Genomic DNA, 18687 nt, shown 5'->3' on the forward strand with positions numbered 1-18687 from the left:
TGGCTGAGGCCACAGCCATTACCTCACCAGCTTCCCCTAGACCCCTATAAAACCTTTGTGCTTTTGAAACTCGCTCTCTCCCTGGCATCTCACCGCTGCGTAGGTGCAGGTAGGGGATTGAGATTGAGCTAGCTCGAATAAAGGCTCTTTGCTTTTGCATCAGACTCAGCTCCCTGGTGGTCTTGGGGGATCATGAATTCTGGGCATAACAAGGTGTGAGCTGGGCTGACTTCTCATCTGAACCTTGAAATCTTTAGGCTGTAGAATTCAGTTCCTTGCAGTTGTAAGAATGAAGCCCTTGGCTCTTGGAGATCATTGCTTTCCATTGTTAGTTCATAACATAGCTATTTACTTTTTTAAGATCAGCAAAAGGATCTCATTACCTCAAGGAAGGTTCCAGTTACTTTCAAAGGACTCACCTGGTTAGGTCAGGTTCATCAAAGATCACATTCCTTTGATTAACTTAAAATCAGTTTATTACAAACATCTACTAAATTTGCAAAAATCCCTTTAATTTCTGCCATATAACATATCATAATCACAGGAGTGATATCCCATCATACTCAAAGATTCCACCCATACTAAAGGGGAGAGAATTAATACAAAGGACACAGATTGTTACGGGTCAACTTAAAATTCTGTTTACACCACACGTATTAAATCCAGTTTTATTGAACCAGTTTCTTACATCCTATTTTCCAGACCTCATCACAGTTAGAGGCTCAAGGCACAAATAAATTACAGAATTATCAACTGTGAGGCCCTCTCTGGCATGGCACAGGTCACTTTCCCCAGGGACTTCTATTATTCTTCCTACCAATTATGCGGGACTTCTTAAAAGCAGTGTGTGCAATACTTTGTCTTCACAAGGCTATACACCAGATCCTACCATCCATCCCAAAGCATATACCTAATTGTACATCAAAGCATAGGAAGAAATATAAATGTATCATAAGTTTGAAATTTCTGAAGTGATAGTACACATACTATTAAGCAATGGCAAATCTGAAATCTTCTTATTTTTGCTAATAAAATTTTAAGAACAATTCCTTATTCTCTTGTGAAAAAATGAAATGTTATCTTGTTCAGTTTTTTGCATTGCTGATACTCCACATTGGTGTATTTCAAAAGTAAAAGTTATCCATTTGACAGGTGTTGACCTTCCACTCTACTCCACATGTGATGGAGTAAAAAGAAAAACCTATTGACTTCCTCTATGACATATATTATTCATAAAGAACATCTCTGTTTCTCTTTAATGTGTGTGTGTATATATATATATATATATATATATATATATATATATATATATATATAAAATTTATTGTCAAGTTGGTTTCCATACAACACCCAGTGCTCATCCCAACAGGCGCCCTCCTCAATGCCCATCACCCGCTTTCCCCTCTCCCCCACCCCCCATAAACCCTCAGTTTGTTCTTAGTATTTAAGAGTCTCTTAGGGTTTGCCTCCTTCCCTCTCTGTAACTTTTGCCCCCCTTCCCCTTCCCGCTGGTCTTCTGTTAAGTTTCTTGGGAGCCACATATGAGTCAATGTCATTGAGTCACAATGGTGAAACTGAAATCAGTAAACCATTTTAAATACTCTGAAGTACAGATTGCTTTCTCTAGCTTTATTTTTTTGCCATTTTGAAAACAGATAATCATTCCTTTCCAGGACTGTTTTAATGATCCCAGAGTTCAATTCCAAAATTATTAAGGAAATAGGAGTATGATATTTAAGGACAAAATACAAGGTTTGTGCTTTTAAAAGTTAGAAAAAAAGGTATGAGAAATATCCTCAGCATCACAAAAGCAATTGCCTTTTTCAATTCTTAGCAAGAACCCTGCTTTTTCTCTCCGTGTGAGGCAGAATGGCCGCTGGCGCTGGAATAAATAGTAAAAAGACATAAAATGAGTAGACTGTCAACAACATAAGTTGGCAAAACTCTAAAGGCAAAAACTCCAAAGCTGAGTGCCAGAACCAATTAGAATATATAATACTAACTAAAAATAATGGGAAAAAAGTCCTTGCAGCTCTCATTCAGAAATATCCACCAACTTATGGGGCACCTGGGTGGATAAGTTGGCTAAAGGACCTACTCTTGATTTTGGCTCAGATCATGATCCCAGGGTCATGAGATCAAGTCCTGCATCTGGCTCCACACTGACAGCATGGAGCCTGCTTGGGATTGTCTCTCCCTCTCTGTCCCTCCTGTGTTCTTTCTCTTTCACAAGATAAATAAGTAAACTTAAAAAGAAAAAGGAAATATTCACTAATTTAACCAGTAACACTTCAGTTAATACCATGCTAATAATAATAATGTTGTTGATGATGGTGGAAATATAGACATAACTTGTTTCATTGCACTTTGCAGATACTGCACATTTTATAAATTGAAGGTTTCTGGCAACCCTGCACTAAGCAAGTCCATTGGCACCATTTTTTCCAACAGCATAGGCTCACTTTGTGTCTCTGTGTCACATTTGGTAAGTTTCACAGCATTTCAAAATTTTTCATTATTACTATATTTATAGTTATGGTGATCTGTGATCAGTGATCTTTGATGTTATTATTGTAACTGTTTTGGGGGTGCCACGAACTGTGCCTATGTAAGATAGCAAACTTAAATGATAAATGTTGTGTGGGTTCTGACTGTTCTACTGCCTGGCCATTCCCCCATCTCTCTCCCTCTCTTCAAGCCTCCCTAATCCCTGAGACACAACAATATTGAAATTAGGCCAATAACCCTACAATGCCCTATACGTGTTCAAGTGAAAGGAAGAGTTGTGTGTCTCTTACTTTAAATCCAAAGCTAGAGATGATTAAGCTTAGTGAGGAAGGGAAGTTGAAAGGTGACGCAGGCCAAAAGCTAAGCCTCTTGTGCCAAACAGCCAAGTTGCAAATGCAAAGGAAAAGTTCTTGGAAGGTAAAAGTTACTCCAGTGAACACATGAATGATATGATATTGCTGATATGGAGAAAATTTTAGTATTCTGGATAGAAGATCAAACCAGCTATAACATTCCCTTTAGCCAAAGCCAAATACAGAGTAAGGCCATAACTCTCTTCAATTCTATCAAGGTTGAGAGATGTGGAAGCTGCAGAAGACAAGTTTGATGACAGCAGAGGTTGGCTCATGAAATTTAAGTGAAAGAAATAATCTCTATAACATGGGCTTCATTCTTACAACTGCAATGAACTGAACTCTACAGTCTAAAAATTTCAAGGTTCAGATCAGAACTCAGTACAAGGTGAAGCGGTAAGTGCTGATGTAGAAGCTGCAGCAAGTTGTCCAGAAGATTTAGATAACGTAACTCAAAAAGATGGTTATTGTTTAGTGTGGCTAAACAATTTTCCATGTAGACAAAACAGGCTTACATTGGAAGAAGATGCCATCTAGGACTTTTATAGCTAGAGAAAAGAAGTCAATGTCTTGCTTCAAAGTTTCAAAGGATGGGGCATGTGACTTTTGATCTTGGGGTCATGAGTTGGAGCCCCATGTTGGGTGTAGAGATTGCTTAAATAAATAAACTTTCAAAAAAAGTTTCAAAGGACAGGCTGTCTCTCTTATAGGGGTCAGTGAAGCTGGTGACTTTAAGCGGAAGTCAATGCTCATTTACCATTCTGAAAATCGTAGGACTCTTAAGAATTATGCTACATCTATTCTGCAGGTGCTCTGTAAGTGGAACAACAAAACCTGATGACAGCACGTCTCTTTATATAACAAGGTTTACTGAATATTGTAAGCCCATTATTCAGACTTTCTACTCAGAAAAAAAATATTCCTTTCAAAATATTATGCTCATTGACAATACACCTGGTCACCCAAGAGCTCTGATGGAGATGCATAATGAGATTAATATTGTTTTCATGCTTGCTAACACAATGTCCATTCATCAACCTGTGGACCAATGGGTAATTTCAACTTTCAAGTCTTATTACTTAAGAAATACATTTCATAAGGCTATAGTTGCCATAGATAGTGATTCCTCTCATGGATCTGGGCAAAGTAAACTGAAAACCTATGGAAACTATTCATTATGTCAGATGCCATTAAAAACATCTGTGATTCACAGGAAGGGGTTAAAACTCAACATGAATACGAATTTGGAAGAAGTTGATTTCAATCCTCATGGATGACTTTAAGGGATTCAAGACTTCAGAGAAGAAAGTAACTACAGATGTGGTGGGAAAAGCCAGAGAATGAGAATTAGAAGTGGAGCCTGAAGATGGAACTGAATTGTTGCTCATGACAAAACTTTAACAGATGAGGAGTTGCTTCTTCTTAAGCATGAGCAAAGAAAGTGGTTTCTTGAGATGGAATCTATTCCTGGTGAAGATGCTGTGAAGACTGCAGATACGACAACAAAGGATTTAGAATATGACAAACTTAGTTGATGAAACAGCTGCATAGTTTGGGAGGATTGATTCCAATTTTGAAAGAAGTTCTACCATGAATAAAATGCTATCAAACAGCATCACATGCAACAGAGAAATAGTGAAAGGAAGAGTCAATCAATGTGGCAAACATTGCTGCTGTCTTATTTTAAGAAATTACCACAACCACCCCTATCCTCAGCAACTACCACCCTGGTCAGTCAGCAAACATCAACGTGGATGGAGGCAAGACCCTCACCAGCAAAAAGATGGCAACTAGCTGAAAGCTCAGACGATGGTTAGCCTTTTTTTAAATAATAAAATATTTTTAAATTAAGGTGTATACATTGTTTGTTCAGACATAATGCTATTGCACACTTAATGGACTGAAGTGTAAGGTAAACATAACTTTTAAATGCACCAGGAAAGCAAAAACTCCCTTTGACTCTATTTATTGTGATATTCACTGCAGTGAAACTAAAACCACAATATCTCTGGGTTATGCCTTGTAGATGATCAGAGGGCTTACTTTGTGTCTTATTCTAAAACATTATGTGTAGAATCCTATTTAACCTGTAGAACACGCCCAGGAGGCAGATGCCTTTATTATTCCATTTGCATATGATGCTTAGTTACTCCGTGACTCACTCTTGGACTCTCTGATGCCCATCGTATGCTGTAGCAGATTGCCACTGTCCAACCACTACACTCTCAGTTTTCCTACACATCAAAGACTTTCTACCTCCATACCTTCCTCAAGCACCTATGACTTTCTGCACAGGAGTGTGCTTGGCACAAGCATGGCCCAGGCCTCGGTGATACATGCTTCAGAGCAAGCCTTAGCAAACGGCATATGGGAATTGGTAAACAAATAGTCGGTCTTCTTGGTTACGCATTAGGGCTTGCTAGGGGCATTCCACACCATGTCTTAGAGGTCCCAGAACTAACCTGATTTTTCACTCACCCTGTGCTGACTCCCTTCCTTTCCCTATGTTATTCTTGCCCCTACCACTGCCTTCTGGGATTATCTCCCAAAGAAGCTCAAATCTGTGTCATGCTCTGCTTGTGCCTATCCACACTTAAAAAACATGGTGTTTTTCTTCTATGATACACTGCTAATGAAATATTATTTAAGATAATTGACTGACGCTTGAGAAGTTTTAAACTTTAATACACTTTTTGGAAAAGTAATTTATTTTATTCTTATAATTTATACTCAAATTTTCTTTAATAAAGAAGAGAGCTTTGTTCAATTCTTTTCTAAATTTAACTAGAAATTATTCTCTGAGAACGTTTTTCAATAGGTTAGTATGTTCCCCCAAACACTAGAAAATCTAGAAAAGCTTAAATATAAATTTTGTAGCCAATGTCTCTCAGTACACTTGTTACAAAATTGTAACCCTTTAAAATTTAAAACCACTTGTCAGTCTACATACTAAAGATATCTGTGAGTGCTAAAGTGGTCATGCTTCAACTACAAAGATAATTTCACTTTAGACCATAATAACACAGCATCTACACCTATTGACAATAGGCAAAATCCACACTTAACGGAAAGGTAAACAACAGGGACATAATAAATGAAGAAATTCAGTACAAGCTATAAAGATAGAGAATGTCTCCTTTTCCCCAGAACCATTTTCTTTTCACATTGGAAGCTTGAAAGGCTTAGAGCCATGAGTTTACATTTCAAATGGTTGTGAAGATCTAAGAGTTCTTCTCTTATCTCAAGAGAGAATCTGTTCACTTCAGAAAGATAAGGTCTTTTTCTCTCCTAAGATGGGAGGAGGGGCTGCTGCGCAGTTGTTTTTATAAAGCTCCCCAGTTGCATAATTTTGGATTCTTCTCCACAGTACAGACCCCCTGTATACGCAGCTGACAAATGTTCTCACTGCCATCTCCCTGAAGGGAGAAAGTGAAGCTTGGGAAACCAATACGATAAGTAATAATGTCTGATCTTTGATCTAGAAATCTGGTGTTTGCTTTTAGAATAATATAAAGATAGAAAACTAAAAACTTGCCAATAAAATTTTCTTAGGAGTGAATCTTTGATATAGTCTAGAAGGAGCCTTTTTACTTGCAAAAGAAATGTGATACATTTTTTTTAAGTTCATTTATTTTGAGAGAGAGAGAGAGCACACACATGCACAGTAGTGGAGGAGGGGCACAGAGAGAGAGAGAGAGAGAGAGAGAGAGAGAGAGAGAGAGAGAATCCCAAGCAGGCCCCACAATGCCAGCACAGAGCCTGATGTGGGGCTCAAACCACAAAGCGTGAGATCATGAACTAAGCCAAGGTCAAGAGCTGGATGCTTAATAGACTGAGCCACCCCGGTGCCCCTGTGATACATTTCTGATACATATTCATAACTAAATTGAATGAAATATTTTCTTTTCACAATTTTTGGAGGACCCACATGTGAGGCAACCTGATCGGGCGGAGGCCAGCGAGTGTGTGGTAAAAGAATTCACCCAAGGAAGAACAAAGGAGATAGAAGTTTATTGAATACACTGCAAGGGAGCAGTGGTCAGGACAGCAAAGGAGAGACTGTGGGGAGGCAGAGGTGGGAGGCCATAGTTAAGGGGGAAGGTGAGGACATATGGGAACATATGGAATTTTCCTTTTTTGGTACCTGTGTCCAGCTTTAAGTAACCCATTGGTCAGGTGGAGTTTATGGATATTTTGAAGTGGGTTGCCTAACGGGCGGGTTTGTAGTCAGCCTGGTGGTCACTGTGGGTCCTTCTACCTTACTCAGGTTTCCAATACTCAAGTTGGTTGCCTAAAAGCAGCCTCTACACCACAGAGATAGTCGGTCTCATAGGAACATCAAAGTCAGCAGACATCAGGTGTAGATCAAGTAACAACACAAGAATGCTCAGGATTCTTTGTGTTTCCTTGACCTTGCTCTTTAAGGGCAGCTATGACTGATAAACTATTAGGCTTTTCAGAGACATGGTGATTCCAGCCCATGTTCAGAGCTCTCTCCTATCAAAGTCCAAGGGCCATTTGAAAGGACTCTGGTTCTATGGTTCTATGGCATCTTGCCATCTAGCATTAGCTCTAGGAGAAGTGAAATAGGCTTGAAGGCCTGAGTGAGACTGGAGGGATAGTTCGGGACCTAGGACATCTCAGGGGTTCCACGAAAGGAAGGCCAGAATGGTTTCACAGGTTTCCAAAGAATGATTCAGATATGAGAAATTCTGTGGTCTTGGTTTTGTATTTGAGGAGTTCCATGTGGCCATCTGCTGTCACTGAAGAATATTGCTGTCACTGCTTTAAATATTGGTATTCGTTTTAATCGTTTATTTTATAATAAGCACATGATAAAGCCCCTTTAGTCTGCTCCTCTCAACCCAAAGTTTAGAAGATTAAATTAGTGCTAATTAGAACGAATGCCCTCTCTTAAAATAATCTTAATCAACAGGGCTATAACCTTGTAGGGTTTGGCTATACCAAACAGTTGTACCAAAAATATAAGCTCATTCTTAATTGGGATACTGTGCCAATTGACATTTCAAAATTTTCAAAAAGGATAATTTTGTATACTTCGTATGATCCAATTTCAGGGAATGTGAATCCTACTAAATTCCTGAGAATATTTCTTTCCATGGGCAAGATACATCAAAATTCAGGAACACATAAAATTTCCTTTATGTTTATACCAAGAAGGAACATATTCTTTGAGAAGTTTAAATATGGTAAACTATAAATATAAGCTAATTAACCTCCAGAGAATTAAGGACAATGTCTAATAAATGGAGCTCAGAGATGTACTTTTAAAATGAGTTAAGCTTAAAATCATCCTTTGTTAACAGATGCTGAATTAAATTATACTTATTCTAAATCAAATCATCTATAACAAATCAAATCACATTTCCAAAAAATCCACCATTGGCAAAGTCTATGCAGATCCTGAAGGAAATACGATGCATATTAATTGGCCTTGTTGATAAACCACTGAGAACAATGTCAGATATTATACACAGTGCCTTTCCTGGGTCCTTTTACTTTTCATGGCACTGCAGTTTTTGCAAAGATTCAATAAAAGTTGGTCCTTCTTATCTAACTACAGTAAAACCCTGTATTGTGAGTAACTTGTTCTGTGAGTGTTCTGCAAGATGAGCAAACATTTCTAATAAATTTGAACTTGATAAATGAGAAGTAGGTGAAGTTAAATGCCACATGATCACAACTGAGCCAATGGTTCTCTTCTCTCTCTCTCTCTTTCTCACTGCGGAATTGTGGGTGATCATCTCCCATGCTCAGATGCTTGGCCTCAGGTCATGGTGTATGACAGAAATCAGTCATTTTTCAGAACTGGCACTAGCATATTTTTTGTTACTTCAAAGCACCTATGGGCAGTCCTTTGCTTTTCCATACAACAGTAAGTTTAGGGATGCTTTGCTTCATTCTAGGTCATTGGATAGGTTCCTTGTTAAAGGTGCGTGAAAAGAAATAGCTATTGGCTATTCCCTGAGCCAATAGATAGCAGTGATTCTATTCGTGACAGTGAAAGTCGTCCTACACAATAACCCTCCTCTCTCGTCTCCCTCACACGAGCCACGAAGATTTTCAAAGGTTAGTGTCAGTTCATTTGTTTATCTTTCTTTATATTTTGCATTTTCCTTAATATCTTGTATTATATTACAGTATTGTAATCATTTTTATATGATTATTTTTGGGTTGTGGAACAAATCATCTGAGTTTCCATTATTTCTCATGGGGAAATTCGCTTTGATATACAAGTGCTTTGGATTACAAGCATGCTTCCAGAACAAATTATGCTCACAAACTAAGGTTTTACTGTATAATTAAGCTGGGACACATGGGTGGCTCAGTCGGTTAAGCGTCTGACTCTTGGTTTCAGCTCAGGTCAAGAATTCAATAGTTTGTGAATCTGAGCCCCATGACAGGCTCTGCACTGAAAGCACAGAGCCTGCTTGGGATTCTCTCTCTCCCTCTCTCTCTGAACTTCCCCCTTGTGCACTCTTTCTCTTTCAAAATAAATAAATAAACTTTAAATAAATATATATATAAATACAATTAAAGAAAGTAAATCTGAAACCATAACAATATAAGAAACAGCACATTTGAAAGTTAGTATTATTTAGTTAGGTGTGATGTGACCACATTTCATCTATGGACCATCATCTTCAGAGTCCCTTCAGGAGACTGGTGTAGTAGTTGCTGTGTGGCTTAAAGAGTTTCAGATTTTCATTTAGTCAAGAATGTCACTTCTTGCGAATTTTGAAGAAAGGAACACCCTGGTGTATGTAGTGCTGCAGACAGCTGGAGAAGGGTCACTGAACCCTTTGCTCTGGCTCAGAATAAGTGAAGTGTTAAGACCAGTACAAAAAAGCTTTCCAGAACAATGGTGCAGTCCTGGAGTCATTTACAAAATCTCAGGTAGAATTTCATTACCAGTGTTTAGTAATTGTATGGCTTTAGTTATGTTAACATGTAGCAGGGGAATCTTTGTGTATCAGTGAGTGATGTTTTTTGCACCTATGAGAATAAGATAGGAAAAACAGAACAGAATGTATTCTGCAGAAGCTTATAGATATATATGTACATATGTGTATGTCTGTGTACATATATATATATATATATGTATATATTAGGCTTAATTTAAGATCATACATTGTATGGGGGGCTTATGGGGGCTCAGTCAGTTGAGCATCTGACTTCAGCTCAGGTCATGATCTCATGGTTCGTGGGTTCGAGCCCTATGTTGGGCTCTGTGCTGACAGCTCAGAGCCTGGAGTCTGCTTCGGATTCTGTGTCTCTGTCCTGCCTCCACTCATGCTCTGTATCTCTCTCTCTCTCTCAAAAAAAAAAAAAAAAATAATAATAATAAAAGAAAGATGATAGACTATGTGAAATAGCTATTATTAAAACTCTAAGTCCCTGTGATTTTTAAAAAAATTTCTCAATGGTAGGAAACTAGTAAAAGGAATGACATTTAACATGTATGTATATGATTGTGTTTGTATTGGGTAAAACAGGCTCTACCAGATTCCACCACTTGTAAGAAATGTGAAAAAACAATTGACTGACAACACATTCAATTCACAATCTTAGCACAAACAATGCAACCTGACAGACGTTTTCTTGATCAAAATAGCTCATCAACCATTGTAAATGTAAAGAAGGAGTTGCCAAGAAAAAAGTATCTCCAACCTGCTCAGAGATAAACCTTCCTCTGATGATACAAGCCGCATTCTCCTTCTGGGAAAAAAGGGACATTCACACAGCTTAATTTTCTGACCAACTTTAACAGGACTAGAACTTTTTCTAGGAACCATCACTATATACAGTATGTCTCTGACATTGGGATGCTTTTGAGAGTGAAACGAAGCACTATTAACAATTATGCCAGTTAAACAAAAACAAAAAAAAAGAGCTTCCCTCAGGCAAACCAGGATATATGGCCATCTACCAGAGAGGAAATTCCTCAGCGTCAGAACCAGAGAGGATCCTGAACACCAAAAGGGAAGTGAAGGTGTTGAGATGGCAGCGACCCTTATAGCCAATCCTATGAAGATGAGGGAAATATATGTGAACACCAACCGTCATGCCTGATGCATAATTCACACCAGAAATGTGACCATGCCTTACGCACTCAGACAATCACTGTCTTTAAAAGTTGTCAGAAATGACATTTAATGGCAAAATTGCTGACAGGCCCTCCAACTTGAAAAAAGCTTATTTATACTTATATACTATAAAAATGAAAAATGTTTCGTTTTTGTCAAATTGAATTATTTTGGGAAAAAATGCTTTCCAATTCATTTTCTCAGATCTGGCTATCTTATAACTGATATCAGTTCTCAATGAGTGAGCTTTCACTATGCTGTGGAGAAAAATGAAGCTTGCAGGGGGAAACCTTCTAAAGCCTTTCCCATCCCCCAGGTTTCTGTAATCTTTAATCCAACCTGAAAACACTGTTCTCACAAGACTTGGAAACTTTCCTTTGGCAGTGACACATCAGACTCACAGAGTGGAGGGACTGGATTTCTCGAACTCATCAGTGCAGGGATTTCTAACATTGTTATAAATACAATCACAATAAACAAGTTTCCATGGATCACTTTTTTTTTTTTTTTTTTGCAGATGATCTAATGCCTCATTGAATTTGTTATATGCCATAGTTTAGTTCTAAGACCTTTTTTGGGTGACAGTATAACATGGATCACTTTTTAAAACCTTTTTTTAATTCTTAAATTTTTATTTATTTTTTAAGTTTATTTACTTATTTTTGAGAGAGAGAGAAAGCATGAGTGGTGAGGCGCAGAGAGGGAGAGAGAATCTTAGGCAGTCTCCAAGCTGGCAGCACGGAGCCCAGTGTGGGGCTCGGGCCCAAGAACCATGAGATCATGACCTGAGCCGAAGTCTGACAATTAACTGACTGAGCCACCCAGGTGCACCGCCCCACTTTTTTGATATTTAAATTTATTCGTAGTATTTGAAGAGAATCAGTTGTCCTCTATCGTGGGTTGACTTGGGTTCTCCCAGAGATATGTCTCAGTCCTAACCCCGATACTTGTAAAGGTGACCTTATTTGGAAATAGGGGCTTTGTAGATGTACTGAAGGTACTAATCTTCAGATGAGATCATCCTGGATTTAGGTTAGGCCCTAAATCCAATGACAGTCCTTATGAGAGAGAAAGCAGGGAGGGATTTGAGACTTAGAGACACAGAGGGGGGTACCATGTAAGGATGGAAGCTGAGATCAGAGTGACGCTACCACAGCGCAAGGGATCCCTGGAGTCAACAGGAACTAGACGAAGCAGGGAAGAAGAATTTTTCCCAAGAGCTTCTGGAGGGAGTATTGCCTTTGACTATTTGACTCCTGGACTCCAGAGCTGGACTCCAGAGAGGTAATAAATCTCTGTTGTTTTAAGCCACCAAGTTTGTGCTAATTTGTAAAATCAGCCCTAGAAAATTAATACCTCTCCCATGGTACAAATCACAAGAAATAACATTGGAGAGAATTGCTAGCACCAGACTTAAGTACACAGATTACTCTCTCTCCCTTTTCTAACAATACAAATAATCCTGTCAAGACATTACATTCAAATGTGCTAGATTATAATTTGGTCCCGAAAAACCCAGTCCAATCAAAATATAAATAGCATTGTTCTAATAATAACTAGACATGATGATTGTCACAAGGCTGCCTGCTAAAATAAGGAATTCAGTTAAAACTGAAATTTCAGATAAACAATATGTGACATTTTAGTAAAGTGTGTCCCAAGTAGTGTGAGATGAATTTAACAAATTTTTATTAATTTTTTATCGAATAAATTAACATGTAATATTGTGTAAGTTTGAGGTGTTCAGCCTGTTACTCTGATACATTTATAAATTGTCATATGTTGCCATTATAGCAATACTTACCACATTACGTATGGTATGATATTATTATCTATATTCATTATATTGTGGATTAGATGCGATGCATTTCTACTAAAAGATAATGTGTTGCTTACCTGAAATTCAAACTTAATGAGGCATCCTGTATTTTTGTTTGCTAACTCTGGACCCATACAACTTCAGCAGAGAGATTACACATTTCACTCAAAATCACAGAGCTAATAAAATGTTGAGCTTGGTTTTGAAATTATGTCTGTCCGACTCTTTAAGATCATGTGTTTCTAGTTCATTAGACTGCTTAAAGCAGAGACGATAACACCTAACAAGAGGCAGTAGCATTGTAAGAAGAATGATGGCCAGTTCTGACCGCTGAGCCTAACTCAGTGCCAATTATGTTATGAAGGAAGATTCTGGAGATGAAAAGTTTAAACAATATTCTAGTGGCGTTGGTGACAGTGAAGTGAGTTTTTCCATTCTACTATTCTGTGCATGGGTGATATGTAACAGAGGGGGCACAGGTATTTTGGTTTTGATGGGCAGTTGGTAAGGGCATCAATGCAATAAATGATAAGAGTACAATTTCTGTTAGTTCTAATAGTTATACAAATATTTTTGCTGACATTCACCTTTTTCCAAAATCCACATGGCTCCCAGGTACGATCATCCTTAAATCTCAAAGGTTTTTCTGAACTCCCTCAGACATTTGACCTCAGGTGCTAGCAGACTTCCTCTGGAGGGCCTCTCACATTTTCCTTTCCTTCTCCATTTCCACATCCATAATTCCAAATGAGGCCCTCAAGACTATGTTCCCACATGCCTACAGTGTTTCTTCGCTTGTTTTCTCACTTCAAACTACCTATCTCCATCTAACTGTCCTGTATGTATAAATTATCTGTATAAAATTCACAAGTTTAAAGTGACCCAATATGACCTATCCAATCACATGCTTAACACACCTGTCATTCACAAGTGTGTCTAAGATAAATTTTAATCAATCCAATACTTAACTCAGTTTTTTTCCTTTGTTTAAATATCTCTTCTCACATGTAGTCAATAAAAACCTCATAAATGCCAGGCCAAGTAAGTAAAACAGTGAAGCTGGATTGTAGTTCGCATTTTAAACACTTTGGGATATTCTTCACCTCCACAAAGTATTTTCTTTCCTGTTTTTCTTAAGAACATGGTCCTCTTGCTCTACCTTGAAAAACTTCCTATTTTTGGCAGAGACAACCATACAGAATAATTTGCAACTATAAGAAAGACAGTGTGTGGACAGTGCCATCCATGCTGAGATCCGTGGAGACACGGAACGGTGGGGCAAGACTGTGTGCACCCTGTCCAAAGGGTAGCTGCTACTCTGTTCAGGTAACTAGCATCATATATTGCCAGAGTTTGCCTTATGTTTTCTCACAATCACATTGATGTTATGCATTGTTAACAAGAGTGTTACAGAAAGGATGAACCTTTGTCAATGCATCATACCAGGGGGTCCGTGTCTGTCTCAATCCACTTGGGTTAGGTGGTGTCTTCCAAGTTTCTCCACTGGAAAGTTACTATTCTTCCTTTGTAACTCATATGTCTATTGTTGGGAAATTCCTTGAAATGATGCAAATATCCTATTTCTCATCATAATTTCGCACATATAATTGTGGCATCTATTGATTTTTGCCTGCAACATGTTACTGTGGTGTTTGTTAAAACGCAATTTTCTATTCCTATTTTCCCTTCTACAGTTGTTTGTTGGAATTATGCCATAAGGAAAAGCTGTACCTGCTCCCCTGCTTCCTTATGTATTCAGTTATTTACTTACCAGCATGAATTCATAGATATTGATATTATATTATTTGATGGGTTAGAATTCATTATTACCATCATTCATTTTGTTGCTGAAATTGTCCAAGTTTTGATTACTAGGAGCTGCTTTTTTAAGTTGGCTTCTATGTTGTTTTGACATCATGCCATCAATTTTTTATTACTTCCTTACTGTCTGGGACTGCAAAATATTCCATGCTCATCTTGTACTTTCCTTGCCCCGGATCTGCAATCAACCATTTCTGTAGGAGCCCTGCTTACTTTTATTAGGGAAACTGTGTTTAGAAACCAAAATCTGGACCCAATGGTATGTCGATTGCTTGTCTGCCATTACACATTTGGAATTGCTTCTAGGCCCTGTCAGCAAACAGATGTAGGAAACACACACACACACACACACACACACACACACACACACACACACTTCTATCCATTTTAATCTCTATTAGAAACCATTTACATATTAAAAACTATTAGTTATACATATTAAAACCATTAGTTCATACTGATGCCTTTCTAACACCAGAAGGTTCATTCCATCTTTCTTGTTCTATTTTTATAACTTCTTTTTCCAACAGTGGAAAACCTGGCTCTCATTATGTATAATATATTTACTTACTTGTTCAGTCCTATTACACACATTAAGTAGTTTCAGAATTGGCAGTCATGCTCTAAGGTAGATCATGGATAGTGCTTTTTGTCTTGAATTTTATGGTGTATAATCTAAACACTGTTTTACATGATCACTTAGATTAGTTGTTTTATTCCTCATCCCCGTAAGGTATGATTATAGTTACAATTAATTTTGGGTTCCTCCCACATCCTAATAGATACTTACTTATTTATCTAGTTAACTGGATCTGAAATACTGCCATAATAACAAGGTTTACTCAAAGAACATTAACTTCTTCCTCACCCTTTTTATCCCATTCCCATCCCTCATTCTTAACACCTGTCCTTACCCATATTATGTATGTTACCAATCTCATTAGCTTCTGGATTTTACTTCTGATATTTCTTTTTGAACAAATGACCAGATAATGCATAATTTCTTACACTCCCTCCTTTCTTATATTCCATACTATCAGTAATCTTTCATATTTTGCTTTGTCACTTAATAATATATCCTGCAACTCTTTTCATATCGATTCCTAGATAATTTCCTTATTCTTTACTTTATAGCTGCATAGTATTTGATCATGTGGATGTACCATGGTTTATTTAACCACCGTTCCTATTTATGGGCATTTTATAGTTACAAACAATGTTGTATTAAATAATTATTTACACATGTATTTAATATTGTTGGGAGTGCATAACTAGAACTAAAAATTTGATCTCCTGATGACTAATTCAATTCTATTTTAAATCAAATGATGCAATGTAATGTAATTAAGAATACTCTGAAAACTAAAAACAAGTTGCATAAATATATACAACAAAATAATACTATGTTAATAGCATTATTTTCTTTCTCTAATCTAATTGTAACTGCTTTTGAGACAAGCAGTTAAATTCAATAAAAATGTGTCCTCAGCTAGTTAACTGGATGGTTAATTTTGAAAATTAAATGTATTAAAATTCTATATTTCCAATACACCTTCATTCCTTAAGAATGTTCTGATATTTACTAGTTTTTATTCAAGAATCAAATCGATTAGTTATATAGTTTCTGGTCTTAAAAAGCCCATTATTATACTAAATTATTTTCTCTATTTTGTTCTTATAGAGACGGGATGTAGATATTATAAGCTATTGTCCTAATTTGGTTCCTTCCACAACCTAAGTGTGTACGTCAAATAGGGTGGGAAGAGAAAACAACACCGCATGATGCCAGGAAACCTCTTCAGGTTGTCTGACGCCTGTTAGAGGCTTACTGGAGGAGCCTCCTTCCTTATTGGAGGAGTTAAACTTAAATTCAGCTTCCTTTGGAATTGTGAGTCCTCAGGGCACTCAGGTCTCCACATTTTGAATGGCTGGTATTTCAAAATATGAAAAGGATGATCCAAGTCTAGTTAGGGTCCATCCCTGGTGCTGCCTTTAATCTGGGTTCAAGGAATCCCTAATGTAGCCCAAGCTAGTTCCCCAGGAGACTGCCTTGAGATTTGGAATCCAGAAACTAAAGACAATTTTCCTTTTCTGTTCTTTCATTGTGGCCTACAAAGACCTACTATGAGATTATTGCCAGGTCCAATGAAGCCTCAGAAAATCACCTGTGGGAATCTCCAAAGTTTTGGTGAAATTTTAGTTCTGGATTCTGCAGTTTTAGCAGATGCAGCTATGCAAATCTATGCAGCAACAACAATTTCAGGTCTGCCAAAAGTTGACTTCTGATATGGCTCCAAATATGTGCTTCATCTACTAACCAATTATGTCACTGATAATATATAAGGAAGAGTCTAATTTGTCAGCAATTTGGTAGGAACCATGCTGTCTGGGTCAGGGCCAGTGTAGGAGTTTTTGATTTGTATCGTAACCTCTTGCTCCATGGTCACAGGAGTCAAATAAAGCTTCAAGCCATATTGTTGAACACAACCTTCTGAAAATTATAAAATTATAGTTGATTTTTTTAACTTAAGCCACCATAAGGAAAACAGAATCTGTCAAAAATTTAGGATAAGTTTCCAGGTGATGTTGTTCTTATGTTCTTACCTCCTCGATCTCGGGCAGCTAAACTTTGACCCCTTCTTAAGGTAATGTCCAATTGGTACATTCCGGGATCAGCCAAGGGGACATCTGCATTACTGGTTCCAGCAGTATTTATTTTCTGAAAAACAAGAATTATGCAAAATATTAAATTTAATATGTTTCCTATTTCCTTCAGTGGGGGACCATATGCAGCTTCACTCAAGTTGTTAAAATTAGTCAATCAAATAAATCATCTTGTGCATTCACACGTCATAGTCACCCAGTTCTGTGAAGGTTTTTAAATTCATGAAATTATTTAGATCAAAATAAAAACATGGCACTTACAGGAATTCTTGTTTTAACTCAGATTACAGATAACAAATATAACAGGAAAACATTTCCCATGGAAAGCCCCACATAATTCAACCAAGGAAGACTAACATAGGAATCGTGTCTGAGATAAAAATACAATCAGTGATGAATGGAGAATAAAAGTACGCAAGAGCAGTTGATTTCCATACAAGTGAGCTGAAAATGAAAATGATCTATTCAGGCAACTGTGGTGACTCATTTATCTGTGCAAAAGGGTCATACTGATGGATTACACACCTTTTTTTTCAATTCCAACATAAAATATGATATAATTATACAGAAATAAATTCACCTAGCATTTTGACAGTATTTGCAAGAAATAAATTCTCAGGGGGGCTGAATTTCTAATGCTGCTTGCTATGGAATAGAAGTTCAAGTGCACAAGCTATTTCTAGAACTAAAAATTTCTGCAAGGCTACCCATAGAGAATAACTTCAGTAACAATATACTATTAATTTACAGGCATTAAGTAAAATAAACACTTGTAAGAGGAATAGCTATATTGAAACAACACAAAAGAAACAGTAAAAATTGATTGGTCATATTTTATATTTTATGCCACTTTGAATACAATAGGAAAACTTACTTTTCTTTACACATTCGAAATGATTTTAAATTCCTCTAATTTTTCTTCTAATACAAAAAGAAAAATTCTTTTGTTTTGGAATAATATGCAAGGACAAGGTAAAATTTTAGACACCAGTCTGGCTCTTTAAGTTCTATATTTCATATGCAATACTATAAAGCAGCTTTTTTTTTTAATGTTTCAAGACCAAGAAGAAAGCTTTCCTATAGGAGAAATTATCATTTAAAATAAGAAGCAGCACATCTTTGACAAGTCCTCATCTCTCCTCTGGTAACAACAAAAAAGATTCCACTTCTTCTCATGGTATCCCTGTTCCTATGTATGACAGACACTATTCTCACAGTGGCTTAGGCTGGAAATCACAGAATCTCCTTGATTTCTTCATTTCCCTCTCTACCGCGTTCAGAAAGTTGCCAAATCCCACCCACTCCATTTCCACCCCCATTACATCTCCCAGTTGTCTTTTTCTTTTAATTCTTAACACCACTACTTTGAATCATGCCTTCAAACAACAGAGGAACAAAGGTGAAATGATTGTGT

At 37.3% G+C, this 18687-nt stretch overlaps 1 protein-coding gene across 17 annotated transcripts in view; it reads right to left on the minus strand.

Annotated features, from left to right (window-relative positions):
* The window catches only part of MCTP1 (multiple C2 and transmembrane domain containing 1), a 534160-nt gene that overhangs the window by 275605 nt on the left and 239868 nt on the right, over positions 1-18687 (minus strand). For all 17 annotated transcript variants that reach the window (XM_045498313.1, XM_045498373.1, XM_045498303.1 and 14 more), the window contains exon 2: positions 17214-17328. In XM_045498313.1, the coding sequence (XP_045354269.1) occupies positions 17214-17328 (115 nt within the window). The remainder of the gene's footprint in view (positions 1-17213; positions 17329-18687) is intronic.

The sequence above is a fragment of the Leopardus geoffroyi genome, chromosome A1 (assembly GCF_018350155.1).
Source record: "Leopardus geoffroyi isolate Oge1 chromosome A1, O.geoffroyi_Oge1_pat1.0, whole genome shotgun sequence".
Lineage (NCBI taxonomy): Eukaryota > Metazoa > Chordata > Mammalia > Carnivora > Felidae > Leopardus > Leopardus geoffroyi.